Raw genomic sequence first — 12781 nt, 5'->3', positions numbered from 1 at the left:
AACCCGCGTCCGACTTCAATTCGTACCGCCCAATAGCAATGCTGTCTTGTATACGGAAAATGTTGGAGAAAATGATCTTGTTTCGCCTTGATCGATGGGTTGAAACGAATGGCCTACTCTCAGATACACAATATGGGTTCCGCAGGGGCAAGGGGACAAATGATTGTCTTGCGTTGCTTTCTTCAGAAATTCAATTGGCTTACGCCGAAAAAAAACAAATGGCTTCAGTATTCTTGGACATAAAGGGGGCCTTTGATTCTGTTTCAATAGAGGTTTTGTCAGACAAATTACACTCTCGGGGTCTGCCGCCTCTATTGAATAATATGTTATATAACTTGCTTTGTGAGAAGAATTTGAACTTTTCTCATGGAGATTCGGCAGTAAGTCGGTTCTCTTACATGGGCCTCCCCCAGGGCTCATGTTTAAGCCCCCTTTTGTACAACTTCTATGTAAGCGACATCGACAATTGCCTTACACAAAATTGCAGCCTAAGACAACTTGCAGATGATGGAGTGGTGTCTGTCGTAGGATCAAACGAATCCGACCTGCAAGGACCCTTACAAGATACTTTGAACAATTTTTCAACCTGGGCCATTGGGCTAGGGATCGAATTCTCCACGGAGAAAACAGAGATGGTGGTTTTTTCTAGGAAGCATAGACCAGCAAAACCAAAGCTTCAACTTTTGGGTAAACCGATCACTCATGCTATGTCATTCAAGTATCTTGGGGTCTGGTTCGACTCCAAATGTACTTGGGGGGTCCATATTAGGTATCTGAGTAAAAAATGTCAACAAAGAATAAATTTTCTCCGTACAATTACCGGCACCTGGTGGGGAGCCCATCCCGAAGATCTTATAATGTTGTATCGAACAACTATTCTCTCAGTGATGGAGTATGGCAGTTTCTGTTTTCAATCAGCTGCCAAAACACACCTCATTAAACTCGAGCGAATTCAGTATCTTTGTCTCCGTATTGCGTTGGGATGTATGCCCTCAACACATACCATGAGCCTCGAGGTTTTGGCAGGCGTACTCCCACTAAAAGATCGCTTCAATTTATTATCTCTTCGGTTCCTCATCCGGTGTAAGGTTATGAACCCATTGGTGATCGGGAATTTTGAGCAGCTGATCGAGCTGAATTTTCGCTCCGGATTCATGAGTTCATATCATGAATTCATCTCCATGCAGGTTGATCCTTCTTCGTATATTCCCAACCGTGTTTGTTTTCCTGACTACATCAATTCCTCTGTACATTTTGATCTGTTCATGAAGGAGAAAATCCATGATATTCCAGATTATCTTCTATCGGGGATCGTTCCTACGATCTTCAATGCAAAGTATGGGCGTATCAATTGTGATAATATGTACTTTACTGATGGGTCCACTATAAACGAGTCCACAGGATTTGGAGTGTTCAACGAACTTTTTAGCACCTCCCACAGTCTTCAGAATCCTTGCTCAGTGTATATTGCTGAATTGGCAGCAATACACTGGGCGCTGGACAGCGTCGCCTCAAGACCTGTTGAACACTATTACATTGTAACGGATAGTCTTAGCTCTGTCGAAGCTATCCGTTCAGTGAGGCCGGAAAAGCACTCGCCGTACTTCCTTGAGAGAATACGAGAAATTTTGAGTGCTTTATCCAGACGCTGTTATGTCATTACCTTTGTCTGGGTCCCTTCACATTGCTCAATCCCGGGTAATGAGAGGGCTGACTCATTAGCAAAGGTAGGTGCAATTGAAGGCGACATTTATCAGCGTCAAATCGCCTTCAATGAATTTTATTCTTTAGTCCGTAAAAATACCATCGCAAACTGGCAACGTAAGTGGAACGAAGATGAATTGGGCCGGTGGTTTCACTCGATTATCCCTAAGGTTAGCCTCAAACCATGGTTCAAAAGTCTGGACTTGAGTCGGGACTTTATTCGCACCTTCTCCCGACTCATGTCCAATCACTGTTCGTTAGACGCGTTACTCTTTCGTTTCAATCTGGCCGGTAGCAATCTCTGCATTTGTGGCCGAGGTTACCACGACATCGAACACGTTGTTTGGTCGTGTGAGGTGTATCTTGTTGCCAGATCGAATTTAGGAAACTCCCTTCGGGCTAGAGGAAGGCAGCCCAATGTGCCGGTGAGAGATGTGTTGGCTCGGTTAGACCTTGATTACATGTCCCAAATATATGTTTTCCTTAAAGCTATCGATGTTCGTGTGTGATTATCCTTATATCCTTATACCCTACTTTTCTTCCTTTACGAGTAATTGGTCTCCTTGTGTGTGTGATTACCAACATTGTAATAATTTACTTATATCCCATCCTTTTCCTGAAAAATTATGTCACCCTTCTAAACTCGAGTCCACCGCGAGTAATCGGTTTCCCACATTACTAACCATAGATTAAAGAAAATTGTTTGTATATATATAGTTTTAAAAACATATTTAAGAATTCGGCTCCATTAAACTTACGTAACTGAGCCTGTAAAAATAAACGAATAAAAAAAAATAATATATACTGCCATCAAAATGTCTTCACAAATCAAATGTGTTTAGAATGAAGACATGTCTTCAAACCTGGGATCCCTGATTGAGTGAATCGATCAATGCAGATATGCCCTTTTCATAAGTTAGGCGAGAATTAGTCGCCCGTAATGCCCAAATGTTTGGCAGCACCTGATGTAAACTATAAACAAACATTTACAATCAATAATTATGAAAACAAAATCCTTTTTGACGTAGAACTACGTCTTTCATGAAGGGTGCCAGATTAGAAAACAGGTCACGTTTTTATGAAATAAAGTTAACGTTAATAACTTTTGTTGCCGCGAACGGATTTTGGCGATTTACATACTAAACGAATCGGAAATTCCATAAGATTTGTTTAATATGCTATACATTAGAATCCCTTGGTTTGTAAATGGTTAAAATTCATGAAAACTTTAAGCGTTTCCATTTTCCCATATATTTGTTGTGTCCATTTGTGTGCTTTCCCGAACAGAGCTGTCAAGAACGAGCAACTTATCGACGACCAACGAAGGGGAAATCGTACAATTTAAAGTCTCCGTGAACAAAGGAAAAGTAGAAGGATGAAGGGGAATACTTGCCTAGAGTATAAACAGTGGATCTCGCTGAGGCAAACTTTCATTCGGCATCGGACTGTTGAGCAATCCAGTTCACTTTGCTTTCGTTGCGCTTCGATCTAAGATTGGACCCCACCAGTGGTAATCCAACTTGGATATCGTCGTGTGGTGTTTTCAGTTCATTTTTCGCGTTATTCGTATCGTGTGTTTTTCTTTCCGCGTCATAAATTGGACGCTTCGCGTAGTGTGTGATGAACAAGAAGAAGTGGAAGGCAGGCTCGAGCCCTGCAAAAAACGAATGCATTGCCAGGGGCAATAAAATTTCGAGGCAAGCGTCATTTAATGATGCACGCGTTGTTGGTGCAGTGAAAAGCGCTCGCACTGAACCGAGCCTTCGCGAGTGTGACACCGCATCGAACAACAGCAAAGTAGGCGATTTCGGCGCGTCGGTCGAAAATGTAAACGCCGTTACCCAGGCAGCAACCAAAATCAAGCTCCCTCCGCTGGTGGTGAATGCGGTCGCTCTTGACAAACTCATCAGCGAATTCGCATCGATGGGTGTTACAGCAGAGTACAAGCTATGTGGCATAATTCAGTCTTTTCCAAGCAGTTAACATTGTTTGTTTTCCGTCATCATAATGGTTTCGTTGGTCACAGCATTATAGAATACTATCCGAAGGTATAAACAAGTGACTTATATAAAATAACAGCGTAGTTCTACGTCAACAATGCGGTCGTATCTTGGACACAACCTCCTATAATTTTTATTAAAGTGTTATGTTTTTTTTTTAAGAAAAAAAGACTGACTAGTTCATAGGCTTCAATTTAATATGTGGATCATTTGAATCGGTCCAGTAATCCAAAAGTTATGAAATTTTGAAAAAAAAACATTTTTGATAAAAATTAGAAAAAAAATATTTTTCGGACCACCATAGAAAGGAAATGGTCACCCTAATGAAAAAAAAAGACGGGTGGGTAATGTCGGGGACATAACCGGAGTGACGTAGGACTATACACAGGGGACAGCTTTTGTTAAATATATATTTTAAATATATTGTTTTATTTTCTTCTCCTACGTGAAAACCTACCTATCTACCTGAAAAATGGATTAGTTTACTGTTTACTCTTTATGAATATGTTGATGGTTCTGAAAAGAACCTTTGGTGTTGTGTTTTTGTTATCACTCGATATTCCCATCTTGTTCGGTTAAACCTTCCTGTTTAGCTATTGCGTTTGCCACTCGCCACAGCTTTCACAGTTGGAAAATTTCTTCCCATCCAGCTTGTGACATGTTGTTCAGTAAATTACATTTAATGCGACGTGCCCGAGAAACACTTTGCCACTCACTGAAACTAATTGTTGCCTTGATGAGCGCCGAACCGAAGCTGCTCTGTTCTTGATGCGGGTTTTCTGATTGTCGTGAGCAGCTTTGCAAGCCAACTCGAGCACTCCGACGGCCGAAACTCTATAATCGCTGTTAGGTATACTGGTGCTCCGGCGCCAATCCGTTCGGCCTAGTTACCCTTGCGGAGCAATCAGTGAATGCGACCAACAGGGAACTGGAGACCTGCACGGTTCGAGTGAGACTTTGCCTTTCCCTTAACTTGTCCTCCTTTGTTACGTCCACGATGCCGATGCCGTACAACCACACGGGTTTACGGTTTGAAAGAAAATAAGATATTTTTTGGGGTCGGCGTGTTTTATACTCTAGCGGTACACACTCACAGGATAGAGACAAATCGGTAGACTTAGCCAGAGGGACGAGTCCAACGAGGCGAACGAATGAGCGTTAAAAGGGAGCGATGACAAAAAAATACATTCATTGCGATTTGTTCGCTCGTTGGATTCACATGCAGGCTAAAAAGGGTCCTTTTCAGGATCATAAAATTATCTTCAATCTAAAGAGTTTATTGTTTTGTTATCACTCGATATCCTCATCTTGTTCGGCTAAACCTTCCTGTTTAGAGATTTGTTGCCACTCGCCACAGCTTTCACAGTTGGAAAATTTCTTCCCATCCAGCTTTGTCACATGTTGTACAGTAAATTTCATTCAATGCGACGTGCCGAAGCGCCACTCAGTATCGCATTGGAGGCGATTTTAACCTGTAATTGAACATTTGCGATGACAGTGGTACAGTGTCGACTTTAAATGTGGGGTCATAATTTGGATCTCCATGTTTACAAAAATTTCCAACTAAATAAGTCGCATTACATGTCCGTCCAATTAGCTTAATGTCGAACTAATTGTAAATTACTGTACTTTCAATCTGGAAACAATTTAAGAATTGGTGAAAATTGAATAATCAGGAAAGTCCCCAACTATCAATAAGCTCAGAACAACTGTCAAATTCACATACTCATCAGATCCTGGCAAACAAATTATGAAAAAATCAATTTGTGTTTTATTATTATTTTGGATAATGTTTTAGAAAGCATTGAACTGTATTTCCTAAACTCTTTTTTGGAAGGTTTAATGGCCCTGAAAAGCGCCTTGTTTTATGGAATGGTTCCAATTTAGAAAACTTAGTACTCGTGGTATTGCAGAAAACCATTTCGATCGCCCTCGATGCCGCCTTGTTCTGGATTTGCCACCAAAGCAGTTTGTATAAAGAACAAACTTTTTTCTTCTGCTACCTGATGCCGTTTTGCGATTGCGTTTGCCATTCGCCACTCGCTGCAACTGCCTGTTGTCTTGATGTCCACCGAACCGAATGTGTTCTGTTCCGAATGCGGGTTTTCTTATCGTCGCGAGCAGCTTTGCCAGCTAACTCGATCACTTCGGCGGCCGAAACTATATAACGCCGGCTAGGTGGACTGGTGCACTGGTACTAACGCGCTCGGCCTAGCTACCCTTGCAGGGAACTCCAGATCAACACGGTTCGAGCGGGATTTTGCCTTTCCCTTCACTTTTCCTCCTTTACCATGTCCAGACATGGCTGCTTGGGTTGGTTTGTTGATGTGTTGTGATGCGAACCGATGTGGTGTACGGTTTGAATGAGAATGATCGTTACGGCAGCGGAGCGGGGATTTTTAAGCTGACTGGCTGGCTCGAGAGTTACGCATGTGTGAGACTGCGACCAATGTTTCGTTCATTTTTTTCTTTTTCCTTTCCAATCGTGCTTCATTCTATTTCGCTGCTGCTCTGGTTGCCCGTTTTGGTCGGTACGATTTGAGGAGCACAAAATGGACCAATCAAAAATGGGCACATAGTGCATTTTGACAATGCTTGATATTTCACAATTATTCAATTATTTTTCTCAAGAAAAATGAAATGTTATTCGTTATGATAGATGCGTAGTTATATTTCCTATCAATTGATGCAAAAACCTTTGCGATCTATTGAGAAATACTCGAGTTATAAGCGTTCCAAATCTTGTATTTTTTCCTACTTGTTCAGTGCCTAGATTTCCATTTCACCCCCTATATCTTCCGGTTAGACGTAGTCCTACGTCAAAAATAAAAAAAGGGGCTAATGCTTTACAATAATGTACAAAATTACCACTTTTCACGAAAATCTGAGCATTAGCATTAGCATTAGCATTGAGCAAGTCGCACAATATCGTAGGTGGTACGAATTCAGAACTATTTAGTTACAAGCTAGCCTCCATCCGTTGCTGATGATTAGTAATATCTCTTAGATGAAGGCATGCTTTCTCCAACAGTTAAGAATTGTCCTGGCCACGTCCTTGCAACTGCTAAGGAAAGGGAAGGAACGTTAGTTCGACATTTACTTAAGAGAGATGCAGAGAACTCTACGACCTCTCATAAATGTCTCGGGAATTTAGGACTGTGTTAGTATGGAAGGAAAGCCATAGGATACACTCAGCCGGTGTTACTGGCCAAGCTTGTTCTTACTTATAATATAGCGGTACATATAATTATTATTACAATTATTATTACTATTACTATTACTATTTCTATTACTATTACTACAGTCAACTCTCCCTAACTCGATGTTCTGTATCTCGATATTTTCCCTAACTCGATGGATTTCATGGCATCTTCGATTTTACAAGCATTCTTCTCTCCATAACACGATACCTCCCTAACTCGATGCCTCTCTTACTCGATGTGTTTTGATTCATTTTTCCATGGATTTTCACCTCCCTAACTCGATTGATTTTCGCGTACATGTTTTTGTGCGTTATTACCTCAGATTTCAATTGCCCTTGAAAGTGAAGACGGAGTGTTCGTGTCATCAAACAATTTCTTTTCAAGTATGGAAAACCACGAGAAACCTTTCAAGCGAACAATCAAAACGCTAACCATTGCGCAAGGTTTGAGCATCATCGAGCAGGTTGAAAAATATGGACGGAAGGGGTCTGAAGCTGCAAATAATTTCAGTATTGCACTAAGTGCGGTATCAACACTACTCAAACTAAAGTAAAAATGGAATCGGAATGGAAAATTGTATCTAGACCAAAAGCATATAAGGTTGGTCAGAATCGAGAAGCTGGAGCGGTCAATGAATTTTTGTCTTGTCAAGCTAGACAAAATAATTTACCCCTCTTCTATACTTCGGGATATGGCTTGAGAATTTGTCCAGAAACTGGGAAATCCTAACTTTAAAGCACAACCAACATTTTTTTTTGTCCCTTTTATTTATTTTAGGCTCATTGGCATTTTAGTTGTAACAGAGCCGAATTTTAATCGTGTACATGTCACATATTTATCATATCTATAAATTAGCACATTACACAGTTGCCATTTTTTCGGCGTTAGAGTATTCCCTTCTATACCATTCCATATGGTACACATTTACACAGTAGCAGCCATTTAGGCGTAAGAGTTTTCTATCTGTTCTTCCATTATCCAGTTAGACCGGACAGCGGAGACAGTTGATTGATCATTGTTGAGTTATTTATAGAACAGCAGCCCGATATGTCTGGTAGAGCAGAGCAGTTGTATGGATGAATCGATCATATTTCGACCGTGGATCGATCTCCATCGCTGATGATTGTTGCGTGGACGTAGTTATTCTGTAACAACACAAAGATGGTCAATGATGGCGGCCCTGAGTTTCGAACTCACGATCGATCGCTTACTAAGCGAACGCGCAACCAATGTGGCTACGGAGGCCCCCTATTCACAACCAACATTGACGGGAGTGATATTCCGCTGGCATAATTAATGTGTCGTGAGCGATGTCGACGGTACAATACCGTTCGATTGCTCAATGTCTTTTAATAATTAGTGCAATAAGGACCAAAACGTGATTTGCTGTGATCTGATGCCAGATACCGATATACTGGAAAGTGTTGAAAAACCTGAGAAAAACGCTGAAGATAGTAGTTCTATTGAGATGTTAATTCGAACGTTTAATCAAACCTGAAGAATATGTCCGGAAAATTGAAATCAACTGAAAATGTTCCTGTGAAACTATTCGAACATTTCTTTGTGATTGAACAGTTCCTGCGTGATCGCTACAATTCAGTTTGAGTAACATACTTAATCAATATTTTCTTTGTTAACCTAGTGCCTCATGCAAGTCGGACTCGATTATATACAAACTCGATTATATATGATTCGATTATGTAAAATTTAGGACTCGATTGTATACAGTTTGAAAAAAAAACCACTTTTCACGAAAATCTGAGAACCACTATATCGTAATGGCATGGAATGGCTGTATATTTAGATGAAAGTTCAGATGATTAACGAATATTTTCATACGAAGTGTCGATGAGTTAGATGTTTGTTTAAAATTATACCAGCACAATATTATGACCAAGTCCGATTTATGTCACGACAGTATTGCAAATAAAATCATTGTGAGCAATAATAGGTCACTTAACAATAATGCTCACTCATCTCTTTTACAAATAATGCGTTTTAATATCTAATAAAACTATCGAAGCTACAAAAGCTGAAAGTATAAAGTTTATACTACTCAGCTATTTATACTTTAAACAAATAAACATTTGGATAGATTCAAAAATTTTATAGGGTCATCCACAACTGCAAAAACCTGTATCCGTTTGCATATTATAATTAGACAAGATTCTACCGCTCTACCGCTCTCTATCCAATCCGAAAAACACTTCCAACTTATGTAGCAATTGTTAATTGACTTTTGTGCGTTTCATTTTCATAAAAATGAACGTCGGATCAGATTTGCAGTTTCCAGCATGTGTGTAGTGTAGAGGGAAGCCTGAATAAACGACCAAAACAAAAAACCGATTGCCCTATTTGTAATTACACACATGTGCGGAAGGGGAAACGATTATAGCTCCACCCACAGAGAGAATTCTCGATGAGACGTATTCAGAAAGAGATGCGAGAGAATTTCTCCATGGCGGAGGAATTATGACAGACACCGCAACCGATCACTATAATTTGCGCTAGTTGTGGCTAAAGTATGGTTCAAGTACTATTTGAAATCGCTCTATTACGGGATTCATTTGACGCAAGTCAAATGAAAAATAGTCGAAATGAAGACTTTCATTGAATTTTTAAAAAAACAAATATTCATGTGGGCTACGGATGAAATCGCAGACTTTCCACGAAATTACCTCAGTGACCAGTTTGTTCCAATATCTGTGCAGCATGTTGAGCCAACTTCCTCAACCTACTCTTGACAGATTTTCAATATTGTTTGATTTGCTGGAAGTTGGGACAACTGGGTGAAATCATATCATAATTCGATCATGATCGAATTATCGCTGCAACCTTCAATGTACCTCACTTATCATCGATTGGCTCATCAACTCGAATAAACTCCGACGTTATGGAGGATGCTGAATACTGGATAGCATCCCTTCTGCTATCCTGAAAAAATGCTCTTTTGGCTTGTCTCATATTCAGTCGGTTCATTCATTGTGGAATCTTCCCGAAAATACGAAAGAATTTATTTTGCTTCCAGGTTTCAAAACGGTAGCAAAAAGCAAATGATACACTATAGAGGAACTGCTAGCTCAACAGTTCGGCTGAAAAGTTTATAGTTTCGGCCCCAGTTTCGGTAATCACTTCATCATCGGTCTTGAATTTCTTGCCAGCGAGCATTCTCTTCAGGTCTGCGTACAGAAGTAACTACATTGTGAATTCAATATAATCAAAATACCTCTAGAAATTAAAACTGCATACCGCACCGCACCGGCGTTTTGTCTTCGAATTTGGATCGATTAATCGATGAAAATTATTCGTTCATGCCGATTATTGGTTGCACAGTATTCTGTCGGTTAATAATTGATTTTTCGTAGAAAGTATTAGATTAATCGATTAATCGAACGATTAGCGGACATCATTACTTACCTGCCCATGTTTGTATAAGAGACGTAAGAGACAAAACGAACAAAATCGACTTTTTCGCTGATACGCGTACGTATTACAGTACGATCAACATGCAAGAAAAAAAAAATTGTTAAAAAACATTTGAGCAATTTTGAAAATACGTTTTCGAAAAATCACTGTTTGTACGCATAACAGACGTAGTTCCATACAGCTTTTATACATCGTACGAAAATCAACAATTATCAGTATTTTGTGCTACAAACTAAATCTATATTTGAATCACATTTTTTGTAGAGTCCTATAACCGCAAGGTTGACGTGGGACTACCTTAGCTTATCAATCATTTGTTTGTATTTATTAAATTTTTGATGGAATGAAACAATTCCCGAATTCAATTGAATCCAATATATTATATTTGCTTTGTGAGTAAAAAGATTGTATAATGTCATGTAAGGTCAATTGATACATTGTGATAGATAATGCTCTTCATTACATGTAAATTTAATGACAGTCCTTTTACGTTTAGTATGATGCCTAGAACAAAATATGTGAACGGGAGAATTATCAAACGTTTATTTTATTTTACATTTCCTTCTGAAGTTTGCATCTCTCAAGTGTACGTACTTCTCGAACCGCGAATTTGCTTGATTTTATGAACTCCAGGCACTCAGTTCCGATTCTGACATGTATGTCGAACGCATATTGTTTAATCAATAGGCGTTATCGCAGCAAATGGTTAACAACATTTTGCCTAATCATCAAATGGTATGCGTAGAAATTCAGTGAGCGGAAGATATGAAGGTATATCCTTCAATACAATAATGAATAACCGAGCCAAACCGTTGTGTTCGTACCCGCTTTTGTAATCCGTGCTAGGAAAACACTTTGCGGAGTGCAAAAAAAAATGCGGGTGCAGAGATACCCCCGACTTGCATGAATCAAAAACTTCAACTTCTACTTTTTATACTATAAAGGATTTAAACTTGAAAGTTCATTCGTCTCTAGTGTCTGCACGATTTTCCCAGGCTCCTAAGTTTAGGAGACCGTGTTAAGGAAACATATTCTAGTTTGCACAAAGGCAAGCGAGTACAAAAGTACTCGAAGCTTGCATTTATTTGCAGAGCCGATTTTCCCAGACATTTTGGTTTAGAAGTATGTGTTAAACTAACACATTTCAGTCGGAACGAAAATTCCCCCGACTTTCATGTACTTGCAATGTCGATTTCCCCACGCTACATGGATTTGAACTCTGTGTTAGGGAAACACATTTCAGTCGAACCAAAAATGCCCCCGACTTACACGTATTTGGAATGCCAATTTCCCCACGCTCCTTGGATTTAAAATCTGTGTTAGGGAAACACATTTCAGTCGGAACGAAAATACCCCCGACTTTCATGTATTTGCAATGCTGATTTACCCAAGGCTGCTTGGGTTTGATGGCTGTGTTAGGGAAATCGTAGATCGGGCCAATTAAAATGAGGCAGTTATGCCGTTTAGATAACGCTTAACATTTTACAGTTATTCAATTGTTTCTCTAATGAAAAATAACATTTTATTAATTGCGATAGAAGCGTAGAAATATTCCCTATCAATTGATGCAAACATCTTTCCGATCCAGTAAGAAATGTTCGAGTTATAAGCATTCGGAATCTTTCATTTTTTCCTGCATGTTCTGTGGTTTCATTTTAATCCCCCCCCCCCCATATACTCCGGTTAGACGTAGTCCCACGTCAAAAAATAATATATGTCATGAAACTAACCATCAAACAATTGAAAAATCTCAATCTCAACCCCTATCCTAACGGAAATACCCACTTCTGATTAGTCGAAATTGACGACACATGCGGCAAGTCCCTAGCAGAGACATCAAAACTAAGCCTGGGGGAAATCAACATTGCAAATACATGAAATTAAGGGGAGCTTTTGCTCCCACCCAAATGTGTTCCCTAACAGAGACATCAAAACCAAGCTGCCTGGGGAAAAACGACATTCAAATACATGAAAGTAGGGGGAGCTTTTGTTTCCACCGAAATGTGTTCCCTAACAGAGACTTAAAAACCAAGGTGCTCGGGGAAATCGGCATTGCAAATATATGCAAGTCGGGGGCATTTTTATATTGCATGTAAGGTGAAACGATTAATCCTAGCAATTTAAATTTGGAACTTTAATGTTGGTTGCTTCGTAAAATTTCAAATCAATGACCGACCGTATATTGTGAAAAATTTAGCACAAGTGTAAGTATAAAATTGTATACGGTAGTAGTTGTGTTAGAAAGATCTTGACATATAAAACGGTTTATTTCAATTTTCATGAATAAAAACCAAGGTGTGTTCCCACTCGAGAACGGGTCGTTCGGTTTAAGCTGTCTGTTTTGTTTTGTATATTTTCACCCAAGAAAAGTTCATACGGCGATAAAAGTTGGAAAAGTGAAGAAATATTCGGAAAAAGTGATTTCCCATATGCTCTACATATAGTATT

General features: G+C 39.5%; 1 protein-coding gene across 1 annotated transcript in view; it reads right to left on the bottom strand.

The window, feature by feature from the left end:
* LOC129773738 (uncharacterized) overlaps nt 1-10332 on the bottom strand; it is a 28780-nt gene extending 18448 nt beyond the window's left edge. Inside the window, exon 1 of the mRNA XM_055777382.1 lies at nt 10325-10332. Coding sequence (XP_055633357.1) covers nt 10325-10332 — 8 coding nt within the window. The remainder of the gene's footprint in view (nt 1-10324) is intronic.
* Nucleotides 10333-12781: the final 2449 nt, after the last annotated feature.

The sequence above is a fragment of the Toxorhynchites rutilus genome, chromosome 3, assembly GCF_029784135.1.
Source record: "Toxorhynchites rutilus septentrionalis strain SRP chromosome 3, ASM2978413v1, whole genome shotgun sequence".
Classification (NCBI taxonomy): Eukaryota; Metazoa; Arthropoda; class Insecta; order Diptera; family Culicidae; genus Toxorhynchites; species Toxorhynchites rutilus.
Note: the sequence above shows the minus strand (reverse complement) of the source record. Positions and strands in the feature narration are given on the sequence as shown.